This window comes from Chelonoidis abingdonii, chromosome 7 (genome assembly GCF_003597395.2).
Source record: "Chelonoidis abingdonii isolate Lonesome George chromosome 7, CheloAbing_2.0, whole genome shotgun sequence".
Taxonomy (NCBI): domain Eukaryota; kingdom Metazoa; phylum Chordata; order Testudines; family Testudinidae; genus Chelonoidis; species Chelonoidis abingdonii.
This window is the reverse complement of record NC_133775.1, coordinates 25,375,972-25,395,239: the sequence shown is the minus strand read 5'-3', so window position 1 is coordinate 25,395,239 and position 19,268 is coordinate 25,375,972. Positions and strand designations below refer to the sequence as shown.

Here is a 19,268-nt window from a genome sequence, read left to right as displayed (position 1 = left end):
ACCTGGATAAGTTTGTTACTGCCTCCTTCCGTTGATGGCTGTGCCTTTACAGGAGTGTCAGTGCTGCATTTTGGAATTCAGCATAGCAGTGGAACTGATCTGTGGATAATATGCTGCGTGAGCTGCAGACATATCTACGTTAACTTAAAATAAGTTTAAATTATTTTTAATATATGATTATTCTAATTCATAGTTAATTTTCAGGCTGTAGAAGGGAAACAACTATTGGGATTTTGGCTCCTCTGGACCTATGTCAAGAATCCAAATTCTTGCTTCTTTTTTGCAACCTTTTTAATTAGCTACTCAGTAGACTTTCCAAGGCTGTGTGAGCACTTATCCAGCCTCACTTGCCTCCCTTTGATCAACCTATAGGATTCCCACCTAGTTTTATTTTTCAGAAGTTGCCACATGTACATTGAAAAACAGCTTGTTCTGATGAACGGCTTGTTTTCTCCCAGAAGAGTTGCATATAACTCCTCTTTAATATTAATTTGCCATTAGAGTTAATGGGAGTTACATTCCTATCAGGAGCAAAAGAGGTTTCTAAATGCATAATCATGACAAAACAGCACTTCTTAGTTCTTTAGTTAAATCGCCTTTTCTAAGTGTGGAAAACCATTGCATGTGTTAATGATACCAGTGAAATCAATGCTGATTTTGTTTAGTGGTTGTCTCTACTTTCCCAACAATATTCTGACAGACACCAACAGAGACTAATTTAAAGAGTAAATGTGAGAGGGAAAATGTAACTATCCTTTTTATGTTCAGTTTCAGGTATGCCCTAGAAGTTTGTGTGTTTCTACACCTGGACACCGGACTGATCTTTTTCAGAGAGATCCTCAGAATGTTCTGATAACGGACTTCTTTGGCAGTGTACGAAAGGTGGAAATTACAACACAGACCATTCCTCTGGATCCTAACTTAGTTGGCTTGGAAACCAGGTGTGTGTGTATGTGTGTGTGTGTATATATATGTGTGTGTGTATATGTGTGTGTGTGTGTGTATATATATATATATTTTTTCAGTTTTGGTTCATATACTTTAATGTAGTATGAATAGAGAACATATACTGTTGCTGTATCCACCTGTTTTATACTCAATATGAAGTCTGTGAACATGCAGTATATTTTAATGAGTGAGGCTTTGATTCTCTACTCCATCTGACATGGGGGGCTGCAGCTCCCTGATTCAGGGCAGTCCAGCTCCAGCACAAGTTCGAGGTGTATAGGAGCACTTCTAACTTGCATCATTGGAGGGTCAGGCAGGGTGACACTCTGCTCTGCCATACCCCCCTTCCTGTACCACTCCAACACATTCTCCTCCTTCCCCTTATGCAATGTGGGGGAGGAGGTGGAGGGCAGGGCAGCACCGGGTCCAATAGGCTGCTGAGCCTCATTCTTCCAGCCAGCCAGCCACTGGTGGAGAGAACACCTGGGCAAGAGCAATTCTCCCCATGGCTGTCTGAGTGGTTTAGGGCTACATAGCACAAAGTGGTATTAGACTGGAGAATCCAGCCATAAGGAATTTTATAGCTGATATAATGCTGCTGCATTTTGACACCCAACAGCAGCTGTTCAGTGTACAAGCCCAGTCTGCACTGTCCATGTTTATTTTTAGAAAATTGTGGTGGATTTAGAATTTGCATGAAAAGTGCAAAATCCTCTCCAAACCAGCCTGAACCAAATATATCTCAGCCCCTTCTCTGGGGGAATGTGATTGTCCCTTTTATTTTTAGATTAATTTTCCATTGAAAATCCAGAGGATTGCCTTCTGTGTTTTTAATATGATATTTTATTTGAAAATAAAGCTTTTAAATCTTGAGAAGTAGCCACAGAAAAATGTTCCTCAGAGAAGCAACTCTGTAATAATGCTTGGGATTTTGAGCTCTATGTAGCAATGTATACATGATGTTATTCAAGATTGAGTGAGGGGATACAGGGTGTGTCAGCCAATTGATGAAGTGTATTCTCTCTTCAGTACTGTACGATAAAAAGAGGACTTCTAGTTTTCAGTTTAAATTGATACTTTGAGATAAATATTTCTAAAATTTAAGGCTCTAGAGAATTCTTACAGTTGTGTCTAAACTCAATCACTGTACTTTTAGACATCACGTTGGCCTAATTCCTAGCCAGTTTCACACAGCAAAATGATATATGGCTCATAATTCTGTCTGAAGTAAGCTGAAAAGTGTCTGGAAAATGGGAATTTGGGGGCTCAATACTTATGCGTTGAAAAATTCTCCCTTCTCTAAGCTATGTTGCAAAAATATAGTCAAAGATCAAAATATGGCCACCAACAAAAGCTTTTTAACAAACCAGTTTTTACTTTCCTTATTAGAAGCTCTTGTTAAGTATACCACAAAGATTTCTTTACTTCATGTCACTGCTAGTAAACTATATACGTCTTCATCTTTCCTCTTAGATTGTCCATCTTGCTCTTCACACACAAAAAAACCTCTGCCAGGTTTCTTAATAGATGCTTTGATCCTGCATAAACACTTGTGCCCTTGGGTAGCTTTACTTGTGGAAATAGTTCCATGGGCTTGAGTGAGGCTACTCATGTGAGTAAAGTTAGTTAGGCATAAGCATTTGTTTGATTGGGCCCACTGATAACCATTTGATGGCTTCTTGTTTCAATAATAGTTAAGCAAGGCCTTAGGTTCATTGTATTTCTAGTACTCTGTTGCCATCTATTGGGAGCATGTACTAGATGACTGATTTGTATTAATGAGCTTCTTTCATGTTGTATTTGCCTTTCTGTTACAGCCCTTTGTAAAATGACCTGAGAACATTGTGTTGCCATCTGCCAGGAAGAAATATTAATCTGGTTATAGACTGTTTTTATGTATATAGATAGATACAGGTATATAGATATGGATATACATATTTTGTGATTCATCATTTTTCTTAGAACACTGCACAGAATTGCTCGCGGTTTCCTTCTGGCCTGAAAAATCTGATTTTTGGTGTTGGCTTGTAGGTAAGTTAAGGGACAAACTACTAGTAGTAACAGGGAGGTGAGTTCTTCAGCATAAGTGGGAGATACCTGCTTCTAGTCTAGTATGTTAGATTTATAGCATAATTATTTGGTGTATGTGGCATATGGATCTACTGTGTGCTGGTCTTTTGTAAAATAATAGGTGTTCTAAAACATTTGATTGTTGTTTTTCAGGCAACAATGTATTTTATAGTGCTTCAGATCTCAGTTTTCAGTAGCTCTGTTGGTATGGTTTAAAACAGAACCTTTTTTTTTTTTTTTGGATAGAAAAAGCCTTTTGGAGCAGTGTAGAAAGTACTGTGGCTTTCTGGATTTACCTTCAAAGACAGCTGCGCAGGATGTTTAATAAATTCCTCAAACAAATTAGCTCTCAGTATGGCAGTCTTCAAAGCTATATTTCGCTACAGTGAACAGCGAGGAAATGTAACTTTAAGTGCAAAAAAACTTAGGAATATGTTTATCTGCCAGTTACCATTTCCCAGTATTGTCCTCTTTAAATGTCTGGATGATCTTCCTTCTCAGCGCACCCTTGTCACAACCCTCAGTAGCTGGCTTGAATGGGAACTGAGATGTGAGGCAAAGATGAGGAGGTGCTAGACATGTAAAAGGACAATAGCGTGAAATGGTAATTAGTAGAGATCAGAGTTTGTCAAACTGTGGACTACTGTGCTACACAGATCACTTGGTGGTTGGCCCTGGGTAGGTTGGCTGGGCTTATACCGGCTCTTCTTTCCAGCTTCTATATCACATTAAAGTATGACTGAAATTCGGTAAGTGCCGTCCTAATCATAGTTTTGGATGCAAGTGATTGTTGTAATTGCATTTGAACATTAGTCAGTGGGAACAGAAAAAACGGTGGGGAAGGCAGTTCATGCAGTATACAGTTGGATGGGTGGCACCTTTTGTATTCATGAGTAGGCTGTGCTGTGACTGAGTTGGAGAGTTTTTTTTAAAACTTTTTTTTTTTTTTTTTTTTTTTTTTAAATCAATGCTGTACCGAAATACAACTTTGCAGGGCCTGCTGTACTAAAAAAGCTTAATATGTGGGATTTTGTCTGAGGAATCTATTCAACCTTCTGTACAGCTGTTCTGAAGGTGATGTTAGAAAGCCACAGCGCTTTTCTATGACATTAACTTGTACTGAGACACTTGGAACATTTATAGTCCAGATTAATTATTTAATTTTCCCTTGCTGAACATAAACATAGTTTCTGAATTTAAAAATATGGGTCAATCATCTTCCCAGTGCTAATCCTACAAACTTTCTGCATATTGATAATGGGACTTAAGAACTCTTGAATATTTGACCACTGTTTAATCTATTAAAATTAATATGATTTATTTTTTAATTGGAGATATACCAGTCTCCTAGAATTGGAAGGGACCTTGAGAGGTCATCGAGTCCAGCCCCCTGCCTTCAGTAGCAGGACCAAGTACTGTTTTTTGCCCCAGATCCCTAAGTGGCCACCTCAAGGACTGAACTCACAACCCTAGGTTTAGCAGGCCAATGCGCAAACCACTGAGCCTGGATGATAAACACATACCTTCAATAAACTTCATTAAGTAATATAGCTATAGCATGACAGCGTATCACCCTTTCCCATCATTGCACCAATATACAGGAGACACTTCTGAAAAATTGATGTGATGGAAATTTTTGAAATCTTTTAATGTAAGGATTTTAGGTATTCCAAGGTCTCTAGAATTGGAAGAGCTGTTTCGTAGATAGTTCCTCTGTCTTGAATTACCTTTCTGAGTTGGGGCACTCACTTTATATTCTGAATAATGTGCATATTTTTAAAATCTCCTATTTAATATTTGTCTCTTTATCTCTGTCCTCTACACTGGCTGCAGTAGATTTGGCTGTGGGATTGTATCATGGGCAAACTTTGAGCCTAAAGGGTATTTCTAAATAAGATTTTTATTTTTCCTGGTATGTGGATATGAGATTTTGAGAAGAATATCACTGGCATATACCCTTTATGAATGTCTTCTGGCTTTCAACCCTCTGTGTTTTCTTTCGGTGAAACTGACAGTGAAGTCTAAAAAAATACACATTTTTTTCCAAACATGATGCCAAAGTCATCTTACTAACACCATTTAGGCAGAAAGGAAGCTTATTTAAATATACATTTGTCCCTTCATGAGGTTCTTTTGGCTAATGCTGTGGTTATTCAGTGGTTTAAAAAATTGTTTTAATGGTAAATTAAGTTGTTGAACTCATTACTTTATATACCACAACATTAACTCTGAGGCATTCAAATGTTTACTTGGGCTGCTAAGGGTTCTCTCTTGGTATTTTTTTCTACTGTTTCTGTCACGTGTTAATAGCTTTTTAGGAATAGGATTTGTTTTAGTATCTTAAAAAATTCTGTAATTAAAAGTTTCTTTTCATTTTCCTTTAATTGTATAACAAATAAAGTAATTCAAAAGGTTTTTTTTAAAGAAAAGGACTGAAATTATATTATTTTTATTAAGCAAGCATAATATTTTCCTCAATATTAAAGAGGAGAAAGCTTTGCAAAGAAAATATAAGAAAGTAACTCAGTATTGAGTTAGTGCCCCCTGTAGTGTTTATAAATAGATGTTTATAAATGTGTAATACATATTTTTATAAAAATATAAATATTTTAATCTGTACACATTTACACATTTGATTACTGGGTATAATACATATTTTAAAATCTTAACTGAAAATTAAAGATTGAGTCAAGTCACAAATTTGCTCACATCTCCTTAATGGATATTTAGATCTAGATATTTTGTTTCAGGCCCATTGTCACTAAAACTCACATTTTCATCCTTGTCTATACTACTTTCCCTCTCTCTCTCTCTCTCTCTTTTTTTAAATGTGGCCTAAAAATGTTTTTTAATTGGGTTTATGCCTTTTTTGGTTATGCTTTTCCTTTTTCAAAAATCACTCCCTCTTGTTCCAGATGGGGTTTGTTTTGCTAGTTCTACGGTCACCATGGAGATTTCTGCCTAGCCCAAAAATGAATTTTTAATATGAAATACAAAATAAATAAAAATTATAGGATGAGGAGAGAAGGGGACACATCTTTAGGCACCATATGATAACATAATTAAAAAATAATAATGAAGCAAAAAGGGAAATCAAGGCCCTTTATGTGGTTTCTCTCATTTCTGGGTCACTATAATAGTGTCAGCATATGTCTCTCACAAGCACTCCTCTCTGGCCAATACATGTCTGCGATCTCTCTGCTTTGGAATGTGACTGCACCCGTGTCTCACGAACGTCCCCTTCTAGTCAGGTGTGAGCCTTCTTTTCTTTCAGTTCTGAATGGGTTAGCACTCATCTTTCACAGGCACTCTCCCTGGCTGATGATTCTTTCGGCAAGTCTTCAGTGAGAAGGGGGACACACAGTCCCCCTCCAGCCGGAGGGGACATACAGTCCCCTTTTCTGGGTGTACAGTCTCTAGTTTTTGCTCACAGCCCTGGTATGGGCCTGTAGCACCAAGGCTCCCTCCTGGAGACACTGTCTTCTCTACCAGCCCAACAGGGGCCCATTTTGGTACCCTCAGTTGGTGTCCTTTTGGCAGCCCTCCCTAGGTTCAGTCTTTAACCAGACCATCAGGGCCCATCACGGGACCCTGGCTCAGTCTGCTAGGTTCTAGGCTCAGCCTGCCTGCACTGAGCTGTCCATGGTCCTGCTGCACTTCCAGCCAGCCAGGCACCCTGTCTTTGGCAGCCTTTCCTGGGCTCAGTCCTGTCTACAGTGAACTGTCTGTGGTCCTGCTCTTCTTCTGGCCAGCCAGGTACCCAGGGTTCCCTCCTTGAGTTCCGGGCAGCAACTAACTGCTCTGCCTCTGCTGCTTCCTTTTATATGGCCCTTCTGATCCCTGATTGGTCACTCCAGCAGCCCCTCTGATATGGCTGCTCGGAGTACTACTTCTCTGTTCTTTTCTGGGGCGAGGTGAGGGAGGGCCCTGAGGCCTCTAGCATAGGGCCTCCAGACCTAGTCCCCTTTACCTTTCAGCAGCATTATTTAACTCTGTAAACATTTTCTGGCTTACAGGGTTTTGTTCTACCAAAGAGAGAGAGAGAGAAAATTGTGGGAAAACCTGTCTCCCCTTCTGTGTATGTGGGGGGGAAGGCATTAGAGGACTAATAGCACTCATGTGATTTAGCCTGTCTCCTCAATACAAAGTTGGAGGGTAATGAGCCCAAATAAAAACAGAACCCATGCTCTAACCCACTCCCTCAGTTGTGCCAGCTAGCCAGGGTTGAAAGCACCACTTAACTCAGGTGGGAGGTATGTACTGGAGGGGGGTTGGGATGACACTTGAGTGAGAGCCTGGGCTAACTCTGCAGCAAAGATATACTCCTAGGTTATGTCATTTCATTCAAAGTTAGCATGATGTTATCAGAATCCCTGATGCAATGTGTGTCTCCTTCTGGCTCACAGATGTCCATAGGTAGTGAAAATCCCACTTATATAGAATCACATTTCTGGCATACCTGCTGAGCACTGGACAAACTAAAAAGTCTACTGGATTCTCCATCCCTTACTCAACTTAGCTTCTACCTCTGCAATAAATATTCAACTAAAGTTACTCCAGATAGCATAGTGGGATCAAACTGTGCCGGTGGAAGCAGTTGTCACCCTAGTGGGTTTCATCCTCAGGAGTACAAGCTGTGTTTATGATGCTACCTTCCCAAGGGTTCTGCCAGGCAAGGGCAGCTTTTATTTGTAGCACACCTTCATCACCTAGGCCAGAAGCTCCCTGTAGGCCCCTTTTGTGCATTTGCCCAAGCTGTGTGTTTATCCTACTGGCAGGGTCTTCCTCCAAAGCTCATTCCATTTTCTCAGCCTTTAGCTTTGTTCAGGAAATGGAGGCCCTTGAGGAAGATGTGACTCCAGTTCAGTCTTTAGTAGTCAGCATTAAAAAGGGCTCTTGCTTGCATTTAAACTTGCTAGAGTCTAATGCACATAATTAATTCAAACAGATAAGGACTGTTTTTTTAAAATGCTTATTGCTCCTGATAGGTAATAAATAATAAAAATGCAGCCCTGTATTACAAGGAAATTCAATTTTGGGATCATACAAATGGGAAACCACTCAAGATTCCTTTTCCCTCTCTGCTTTGACTTTGCCAGAACTCTTCAGTGAAACTTTGTCCTTGTTTTACGTGATTGCTTAGCTGTTACTCTTATTACACAGTCACACAACAGCTCATTAACTGTAGCTGTGCTACCAGATTACAGCTGGCAGTTTCACCTTGAGCATCAGCTATGATGTCTGTTGTGTATAACTTTTGAAGTTTTACTTGGGCCTGGTCTACGCTGGGGGGGTGATGGTGGTGTCGATGTAACATATGCAACTTCAGGTACAGAAATAACATAGCTGAAGTCGACTTACCTCCCATCCTCACGGCGCGGGATCGATGGCCGCGGCTCCCCCGTTGACTCCGCTACCGCCACTTGCCCTGGTGGAGTTCTGGAGTCGACAGGAGCACGTTCGGGGATCGATATATCGCGTCTAGACAAGATGCAATATATCGATCCCCTATAGATTGATCGCTACCCGCCGATGCGGTGGGTAGTCTGGACGTACCCTTGGTTTGGGCTGAGACTTCTGTGAAGTGAAACCAGCAATTACCCAAAAGAAAAAGCTTCCTTTCTAGCCCCATCCAAGTAGTGAAATATTTGTGAGTAGAATAAAAGTTTCATTTAAAAAAATACTAGTTTCTTCCTTTGGAGCACTTTCAATCTGAGGTACTGTAACTTCATAGGCTTCACTTTACAAACACCTCAGCACTGACTGAACCTAGAGTTGCCAGTTTCAGCACAGAAATGAAAGATCTTGGGATCCTGAGTTCTCAGTTGGTTATTTTTTTAAAATCCCTTTTTAAGCAAACTAAAATGATCTGATGGAAACAGTAAGGGATGGAAGGAATCGTGTATTTTAGAAGAGTGGGAGTTGCAGAGTTTAAGATGTTTATCAAGTTTTGAGCCTTCAGTCTGTCAGACTCAGGTAGGAGCTCTCACTAGCCAGGTTGATCACTTCCTTCTTTTCAGCTCTTGTCATGAGGAGGAGATCCCTAACCATGGAGGTGACAGTACATATTAGCGATGTCCTTTTCACATGCGATTAGATAGTGTAAAGTGAATTCAAGATAAAGTAAGGTCATTTTTAGCTTTATTGTCCTTGATAATTAAGCTTCATTGTTTAATACTTTCTTAAAACAAATGGTGGAAGTTCATATTGATAATTGGGCTAAATCCCTGGATGTTAACGTTCAGACACAGCTAATGGAATGGGCAATATCTGTAAAAGATATTCCTTTGCAGGAAATAACCTTCTATTTTTCACTTTTCAGTAAGTGTAGGGATGGTGTTTTTATTTATATTTTTATGATTTTGATGGGTAGTATGTTTATTTTTAAGCATTTTTTAGCATTTCACCTGTTTACATGTTCATAGTTTCAGGAAATTGTGTGTGTGTTGAACAATGTAATTATTTAGTGACAGACAATGAGATTCAAAGAGTTAAAGTTTTATAACGGTTAAAACACAAATTGGCAGCACATTCCATGTCAAAATATACATAGTAAATATTCTTAAATCAAACTCCAAGTTCTCTGGCAGCAGCGCCCTTCCTTTGCCTATCTAAAAATATTTTTTGTCTTGTATGTGTATGATGAAGTCGAACCTTACCAATAAAAATCTAATCCGTCCAATCCTAAATAAAGAGGACTCATTTAGGTAACCGAAGGGCCATTCTTACTATATATCAGTGGCTAATATTCCTCTTACTCTTGTCAGTGTTTCCTGGTTTGAAGACCACCAGGGTAGTCTGTGCCCAGACGTTGGAGGGTTTATATTTATTCAAAACTTTTTTTTATCCTTACTTCTGTAGTTCTGCATGTAGTTCTCAGTAGAATGCCCAATTATTTTTTGAACCCTATGATGCTCTTAGCATCAGTAATTGCTTTGTCATTACCACGAGATACCTCAGTATTTGTAGTATTCTCTGGCTGCCTTTATACTAGGGCAATTAAAAGCTTTTAAGAAAAACCTCTGTCATTTGGTGGCACTGCCTGCACTCCATTTAGACTAAGTATCTCAAATATTTTCTTATTATATAATGTATTCCACAGACTTCTTAGACTAATTTTTTTACAGGATAAACCAATAACACTAAAATATTGAAAGTTTATTTTTGTAAGGGAAATCTGATTTTTGAGTATTCTGTCTCTCCAGTAGGATACATTGAAATGGTTTATGTAACTTTATTAGTTCCAGCAGTAATTGTGTGTTAGAACTGAGTGGTCTTTTGAACCAGAAGATGGCAGTACTGTTAAGCATGAAACTGTGTCATCACTGTTTTATTTCGAAAACTAGCTTAGAAGCATTGCAGGTTATTAGGTAGTGCCCTTAGGTAGTATGCAGGATTAACTCAATGCTACTGAATGTGGAATCAGTTTTTGTGTAATCAGTTTGTGATTTCTTTAGGTCAGGAGACGGAAGGGAGGACTTGGGTTTTTATTATGTCTGTCGATTAATCACAGTTCACTCAAAAATTAACTGATTAAAACAATCACACTTAATCGCACTGTTAAACAATAGAATACCAATTGAAATTTATTAAATATTTTGGATGTTTTTCTAAATTTTCAGATATATTCATTTCTGTTTCAACACAATACAAAGTGTACAGTGCTCACTTTGTATTATTTTTTATTGCAAATATTTGCACTGTAAAAATGATAATCAAAAGAAAAGTATTTTTCAGTTCGCCTCATACAAGTACTATAGTGCAATCTCTTTATCATGAAAGTGTAAGTTACGAATGTAGATTTTTGTTATTACATAACAGCACTCAAAAACAAAACAATGTAAAACTTAGCCATGGCCTAAGGATAGATACAGCACTGGACCCAAGGTTTAAGAATCTGAAGTGCCTTCCAAAATCTGAGAGGGATGAGGTGTGGTGAATGCTTTCAGATGTCTTAAAAGAGCAACGCTCTGATGTGGAAACTACAGAACCTGAACCACCAAAAAAGAAAATCAACCTTCTGCTGGTGGCCTCTGATTCAGATGATGAAAATGAATATGTGTTGGTCCGCTCTGCTTTGGATTGTTATCAAGCAGAACCCGTCATCAATGTGGACGCATGTATTCTGGAATGGTGGTTGAAGCATGAAGGGACGTATGAATCTTTAGCGTATCTGTCACATAAATATCTTGTGATGCCGGCTACAACAATGCCATGAGAACGCCTGTTCTCACTTTCATGAGACATTGTAAACAAGATGCGGGCAGCATTATTTCCTGCAAATTGTAACCAAACTTGTTTGTCTGAGTGATTGGCTGAAGTAGGACAGAGTGGACTTGTAGGTTCTAAAGTTTTACATTGTTTTATTTTTGAATGCAGTTATTTTTTGTACATAATTCTGCATTTGTAAATTCAACTATCATGATAAAGAGATTACACTACAGTACTTAATTAGGTAAACTGAAATATACTTATTATTTTTTTTGTTTTTTTACAGTGAAAATACTTGTAATAAAAATAAATATAAAGTGAGCACTGTACACGTATTCTGTGTTGTAATTGAAATCGATATATTTGAAAATGTAGAAAACAAAAAATATTTAAATGGTATTCTGTTATTGTTTAACAGTGCGATTAATCACACGAATAATTTTTTAATCACTTGACAGCCCTAGTTTTTATACAAAAATCTTTATTTCAGTAAAATTTGTCATTAAAAGTAATATTTACATATAAGTTAGCAGATTCCTGTTCTGAAATGGGATCAAAACTTCATCTATGGGGTTGTGAATCTATCCATAGGAGTGCTGTAAATCACCAAGCAATTCTGTTTATCGGAAACGGTTTAGGATAAGTTCCACATCCTGTTTATGAAACAAACTGGTAATTACATATCTACTGCATTTGTGTTTAACATCTTCAAGTTGTTGCAATGCAAAAATGTAATTGTTGTTTTACCAAATGTTTTGTTGATGCTCATGAAGAGATTTTAAAAGCTTAATACATGAAGTGCTATTGGTACTATTGCTAAATTTCCTCTAGTTGTAAATATATTTGTCTTTTCTATTTGCCTATGTGGTATTAATTGACCCTATAAAATTATATTTATATGGCTATATTTATTAGTGAAAAATAAAGAGAAATTCACGTGGGAAGAGTGGACCTCTATCAATAGAACAAATACTGTGGCAGAATTAATACAGTAGAGTACAATTTACATAGTGAAAAGTCAAGGGAAAATAAATAAGAATGACAGGATCATTGGGCGCTCTAACAGGCGTAAAAGGAGATGGCTAGATTTAAAATACATTATGATAGAAAATGATGCTGTAGATAATCATATTCCCCATTTAGTAATGGATAAAAAATTTCGTTAGAATAGTGTGTTCTTGAAAAAAGGAAAAGAGCAATATTAGAGTTGTTTAATTGCAAGTAATAAGTCATGTAAAACTGTTTAAACCTTTCTCTATAGGTTTCTTCACTTAACAGCTCACACCTTCACTCCTTCCTTATGTCAGTATATACTGTCCTCCTTCTCCCCCCCCGAATTGGAATTCCTCCTAATGCTCTACGTTCCACGGGTTGGATCACCTGATGTGCCAAGACTACTTCTATCCCTGGTTTCCCTGCCAGCTCAGGACTCCAGCACCCTGTCTTGCTGAGCCAGACACTCCCATCTGCTTCAACAAAGACCCAGGGTCTGAGTTGTTTGCCCCAAAGCTGCAGGTTTACCTGAAAGCAGCTCACAGAAGTGTGCTTGTCTTTAAAACTCAGATGCCCAACTCCCAATGGGGTCTATACCCAAATAAATCCATTTTACCCTGTATAAAACTAATGCAGGGTAAACTCATAAATTGTTCACCCTCTGTAACACTGATAGAGAGATATGCCCAGCTGTTTACTCCTCCAGATATTAATACATACTCTGGGTCAGTTAATAAGTAAAAAGTGATTAAATACAGAAAGTAGGATTTAAGTGGTTCCAAGTAGTAACAGACAGAACAAAGTAAGTCACCAAGCAAAATAAAATAAAATGCACAAATCTATGTCTAATTAAACTGAATACAGATAATCTCACCTTTAGAGATACTTCAGTAAGTTTTTTCCTCAGACTGGACACCTTCCAGGCCTGGGCACAATTCTTTCCCCTAGTACAGCTCTTGTTCCAGCTTGAGTGGTAGCTAGGGGATTCTTCATGATGGCTCCTCTTTCCACTTTGTTGTGTTCCACCCCTTTATATATCTTTTGCATAAGGCAGGAATCCTTTGTCCCTCCCCCTTTGTTTCCACCCCCTTCTTCGCAATGGAAAGACATCAGGTTAAAGATGGACTCCAGTTCAGGTGACATGATCACATGTCGCTGCAAGACTTCATTGCCCACTTGCCAGCACACACTATACAAGAAGACTTACAGGTAAAACACACCCATCTGCAGACAATTGTCCTGATTAATGGGAGTCGTCAAAGATTCCAAACCACCATTAATGGCCCACACTTTGCATAATTACAATAGGCCCTCAGAGTTATATTTCATATTTCTACTTTCAGATACAAGAGTGGTACATTTATACAGATAGGATGGTCACACTCAGTAGATTATAAGCTTTGTAATGATACCTTACAAGAGAGCTTTCGCATGAAGCGTTTTCCAGTTACATTGTATTCACTCATTATCAAATTTTTATAAAATCATATAGACTGCAACGTCACACAGACCCCTTCCACAGAACAGGAATTCCTCCTAATGCTCTACCTTCCAAAATTGTAATGACTTCCCCATATCTCCTTGCTTCCATTGACACCCCTATACTCCTTCTCATGCTTCAAATCGTGTTCTCCCATTGGTCTTAATCAGTAGTTCACTTCATAGCTCCATAGATTTTTAAGGCCAGAATGGACTATTAGATCATCTAGCTCAGGGGTTCTCAAACTGGGCGTCGGGAGCCCTCAGGGCATCATGAGGTTATTATATGGGAGGTTGTGAGCTGTCAGCCTTCACCCCAAACCCCGCTTTGCATTCAGCATTTATAATGGTGTTAAATATATTTAAAAATGTTTTTAATTTATAAGGGGGGGTCGCACTCAGAGGCTTTCTATGTGAAAGGGGTCATCAGTACAAAGTTTGAGAACCACTGATCTAGCTTCACCTCCATTAAATTTCACCCAGATACCCCCATTAATACTTTATTTAGATGAAAGCGTTTTAGTCCTCAGAAGATTTAACTGTTTGTCATAGGCAGAGAACAGGAGAGACTGAGGCACCACCAATGCTAACGTCCCTGCAGTGTCAAGGAATTGATTAGCTGAGATATCAGTAAATATCATGCCCTCCATCTGCCTTTCCGCAATATCAGATCCAAGTTCTTCTCTCATGCTTATCCCCTAACCTTCCCAAATGTTCTCTCTTATTGTAAAGGAGTGTGTCTAGGCTTAGGTGCTGGAATGCCCTGGCTTGAAGTGGATTCCATTATATTCAGGGTTTATAGTTTGATTCAGTGTCTCTCAGTACCCCCACTATATGTTGTTCCAGCACCACTGTGTCTAGTGGGCTAATGGGCTTTGTAGGGAGTGAACTCCCTGATTTCCTTGTATAGCTAGCTACTCTTTCTACACTGTGCTACTCAGTGGCTCAGTCTTCCCTTTGTTTTCAGAAGCAGCAGCATTTCTGCCTGGGTGGGGAGGGAGTCTGTCCTTTAGAAAGCCCAAAAGCTATTCTCCCCTTTTCTTATCACTACCTGAGACTGGCTGTGGGATGGATTTGGTGAAGAAGGTAATTCTCCCCGGAGAGTGAGCCGGTGCAGGGCTGAAGGCTCTCTGCTCACTCCATGTGGAGTTGCTGAAGGATGTGTAGTTCCAGATCTCCATGTGGGGGATCAATAGGTGGGTGAAGAGCTGCAGAGAGGACTCAAGAGTGGTGGGCTAGGCTGAAAATTATATATTTCCTACAACTGCGCACAGGACTCAATGCCCTGCACACAGACGCCTGTTATTTCAATAGGGATTACAAAACAGCTGCTGGATCAGTCCCTCAAAACAATAATTATGTCGGACTCCAAAAATGTGTGCGCGCCACATCATGTAAGTATATTGAGTGCAGTGACTTTTGTGTCAATGGTAACGCTCGGTGTATTGCATGGGGAAACATGCACCTGCAGCGTCCTCCACTAAGAGCCCTCTCTGCACTCTGGCATGTAATGAAGCATATCATTATTGTTTCAAAATGTCACACTCTGCTCTTTCTAGGTTAACTCCATCTTATTTCTCTGAGTCAGATTTCTCAGAGATCAGGCAAATAAGTTCCAATTCCTGCTTGTGTGCTGAGTTCGTGTGTGCTGTGGGGTTATTAGTGTTTTATAAGCCAAATTGCACTTTGTGGTTACTAAACTAATGCTATCAACTTTTCAGTTTTAAACCCACTTTTTACTTTACAAGTTTTCCATAGAAAAAATATATATTTACAAGATTGTAGCTGTTGATTCAGATTCCTTTTTCAGCTAGATTTTTGCAGAAATGTTGTTAGGGTTTGTCTAGCTTTGAGAACTCCTGCTGCTACATGTTTTTTATTTTTGATAAAGGAAATGATACCCCTGATACCTTGTATGTTTTCAGTATACATTACTTTGCTGTACACATGAATATAGCTTTTGAATAAGCTTTGACATCAGAGAAAACTGTTAGTGTGTGATGGCAATGCATACTGGGAGTAATGCAAAAAACTCAGTTAAAAATCTGACCCAAAGCCCACTGAAGTTAATTTTTATAGGCTTTGCATCAGGCCCTAAGTCAGCATGCATTCTCTGTTAGCACTTCCGTCTGCTCGTTGACATGTACATCATAATGGCAATAGATCTAGTTAACACAAATGAATAACCTCGGAGATAGTTAATTGCTAGATTTGGAAAGGGCTTGCAAGTAAATTTTGCAGCAGATTTTGACAGTTCTTAACATGTGAGAATATCTAGGAATTTGCTTGATGGGCAGACAAATGACAACTTGCTCAATCTTTGTTCGTCTTTGTCCCTCACCCGTTACTTAAGAACTCTCTCTTCTTCCTTCCTTTGTAGCATTTTTCTCTCTCGTCTTCTGTCTCACTGTGCTTCCTGTACCTTTTCTGTGTGATCTTCCACTCAAGTGGTCTGTTCTAAAATTCTGGTCTCTGATGTGCTCTGTACAGACACCTCGGATAGCATGATTTTGGTACGTTTTTCTTTCCTGCCAGCATGCTAAAACATAAATCCAGTTTTTTTTTTCAGGATGCACTTCTGCAGTTATGCTCAGTTTGCTGCCACTCAAATAAAATGTATTAAATCCTGCTCTATGTTGTACTGGTGCTTAACACTTTGCCACCAGGATGTTGATGCCATGTGGTTTTATGGGTTTCTTTAGCCCTTTGGGACAGCATGATGTATTATCCCAATAAGGATTAGTAGTAGTGATGCTTGTTAAGCATTTGCAATTGGAAGCACTAAATGGCTGCTAATGGTTAATGATTAGAATTCCTCTTTGGTGTTTGTGGCTTAGAGGATGAAGGCAATAATAAGATGATGGGAATTTTAAGGGGCTAGAGCTGAGAGGAGAAGAGCCGGCAGGTTGAAATACTAATTACTGGGCTATTAGATCGCAGGCTTTTTGGTAAGCAGTTTATTTTGCCATCCCTTTATGCCCTGAAAATGGACCTGAAACCATAACTATAAATTCTAGAGGGCTCCAGGGCTCAAGCAACCTTAATATTTTTGTGTTTGGCATTAAACCACATACAAGCAGTCTGTCTTTGCCCGCCTCAATATCATCATAAAGTTTACACTAGTTTTTTCAGTGCCTGAGAGATTATCTTCCAGATGGTCAGAAATCTCTGCCGCTGAAAATTCATATCTTGTCCAAAAGCTTGGACCAGGGTGTGGAGAGGAAGGAGCATTTTGCCTCTCCTGTTCACATATTGAAGTGACAGTTAAAAGACTATAAGATGGTCTTTCTCTCTCTCCTCCCTCTCCCCCAACTTTAATTCTTCCTTTGTGTTTCATATTCTAAGAGACCAGACTTGTTATGATGACCAAGACTGTTACTTAAATTCCAGTGATTGCACTTCATGCCCTATGGGCATCTTTGTATTGATTTAGTGGGAGTCTGTTCAGGTCTTATGCTGGAGGAGGATCTAGAAGATGGAACCAGTATATTTTCCCTTTATTGTGCATTTCTGAAGTCTTCCTTATCCTCAGATGAGAGAGAGAGAGAGTGATGCTCCATGGTGAGTGGGAAAAACTGGAAAAAAAAAAAAGAGAAAAGAAAAGCTGAGCACTAAATGAAAAAGGTAAAATTATCAGTGGCAGAGTGGAGGGAAACACCGTTTGGGTTCAGGTGGACATCCTGAGAGATTGCTTGAAATGAGGGAGCACTGGGGCAACCATGATCGACCAGGAATGCAAAACAAGCCAGTGGTGACTGCTAAGAGGGCTTCTAATCTGCTAAAAGAAATAGTTTTCCAGTTTTTGTCGTTCTTGTTTTGTAGAACAGTGTGAATGTGATGCAGTAAATGAGACCATTTTCTACACCTGGTCAAGTATATAAATCTGTAGAAATTACATCAATTTCAATATTAACTATAAGGGAATCCAATATGCGAATATATCTACAAATATGCACAGTAGCAGGGGAGCTTTCAGGCTATATGCCAGTGTTAGGTTAAATTTGTTGGTGGGGTGAAATGTGGAAAAACTGATGTTTCAGAAATAATGGGTTGATATTTATATAGACTTGGTATGGCTGATTTCCAGAAGGCTTTTGACAATGTATACAAAGACAGTCTTTGGAAAATTATGGCATACTATGGAATACTAGCAAAAATAATTAGAATAGTCAAGGATCTGTATGATGCTGCTGAATGTGCATTCAGAGATCATATCAGTCAGTTGCAGTGACAACTGGAGTAAGGCAAGGAAATGTCTCCACAATTGTTTGCACTAGTCACTACTTCATGGGAGAAGTAACTGCAGAAGGGCAACCAAGGAATTTTATGGACAAGTGATAGAGCACAATTGTGTGGCCTTCTTGCTGCTGATATTGTCCCGTATAGTTCAAAACATTGCTTAATGGAAGAAGAGACCCAGTTATTGGCAGATACAGAAAAACAGGTTGGTTTGTTCGTCAATAAAGGAAAGACAAAATATACAGTTATCTCTGTCTCAAAAGTAACTATTTTAGTGGATGAAGAAACACTAGAAGAATTCAGTCATTTTACCTATCCAGCGAGTGAGATGTGCAATGATAATGAAACCGTGGCAGATGCTAAGCAACGGATATCAAAATCAGCAATCAGGTTTCATAAACTTGAAAAGATTTGGAAAAGTAGCATGATTGACACTGATGAAAAAATATAAAATTTTAACACCGGCATCATGTCTGTATTCCTTTGTGAAGCACAGTGATAGAAATCTACAACAGAAATTGATAAGATCACCTCATTCCAAACTAAATGACTGAGAGAGATCTTCAGAATCCATTGGGAAGATTTTCTTAGATCATCAGAAATTCTAAATCGAGAAAATCAATGTAAAGCATCAAATATAGTAGGAAGATGATACACGTATTTCGGACACTGCTTTAAGATGCCACCAACATGGCTTTCATGGCAAGTGTTAATATGGACACCACCTAGAAAGAGGAGAAAAGGATGACCTGGAGAAACTTTATGCAGAACAATAGAGAAAAAAGCCAGATCCATCAGCATGACACTCGGAAACCTGAGCAGGCTGTACAAGACTGAAATAAATGGTGGAAACTGGACTTGACCAAAGAGGGAGATGAAGAAAAGAAATACAGTGTAGTGAAATGCGATGTGTTAAGCATGATTGCACCAAAGACTGGTACTGATAAGTACCTGAACAAAAATGAAGGCCAACCAGGCATGGTATGGAAGAGTTTGCATTCCCTACAGCAGGACCAAAATGAGAGGATAGAAGAAATGTCCTTGCATATACTTCCTTCATCAGACAGTTGGATGTGTGTCCGCTTTGGGTACAGAACCTGCAGTATCATTTGTATCATAACAAACTGAGGGTACGTCTACACTGCACGATTATTTCGAAGTAGTTTAAACCGATGTTAAAACCGATGTTATAAAATCGGTTTTGCGCGTCCACAGTGCGATCAAAAAATCGATTGCTTATGTCCATGGTCCAAGGCTACCATCGATTTCAGGAGCGGTGCACTGTGGGTAGCTGTTCCTCAGCTATCCCATAGTTCCCACTTCCGTGT

The 19,268-nt window shown here is 39.0% G+C and overlaps 1 protein-coding gene across 5 annotated transcripts in view; it reads left to right on the top strand.

The window, feature by feature from the left end:
- PIGK (phosphatidylinositol glycan anchor biosynthesis class K) overlaps positions 1 to 19,268 on the top strand; it is a 125,565-nt gene that overhangs the window by 32,192 nt on the left and 74,105 nt on the right. For 3 of the 5 annotated variants that reach the window (XM_032802468.2, XM_032802466.2, XM_075067730.1), the window contains exon 9: positions 769 to 941. In XM_032802468.2, the coding sequence (XP_032658359.1) occupies positions 769 to 941 (173 nt within the window). Of the gene's footprint in view, positions 1 to 768; positions 944 to 9,038; positions 9,111 to 19,268 lie in introns of those variants that run through there. The other 2 variants (XM_032802467.2, XM_075067729.1) reach the window with 2 other exon arrangements.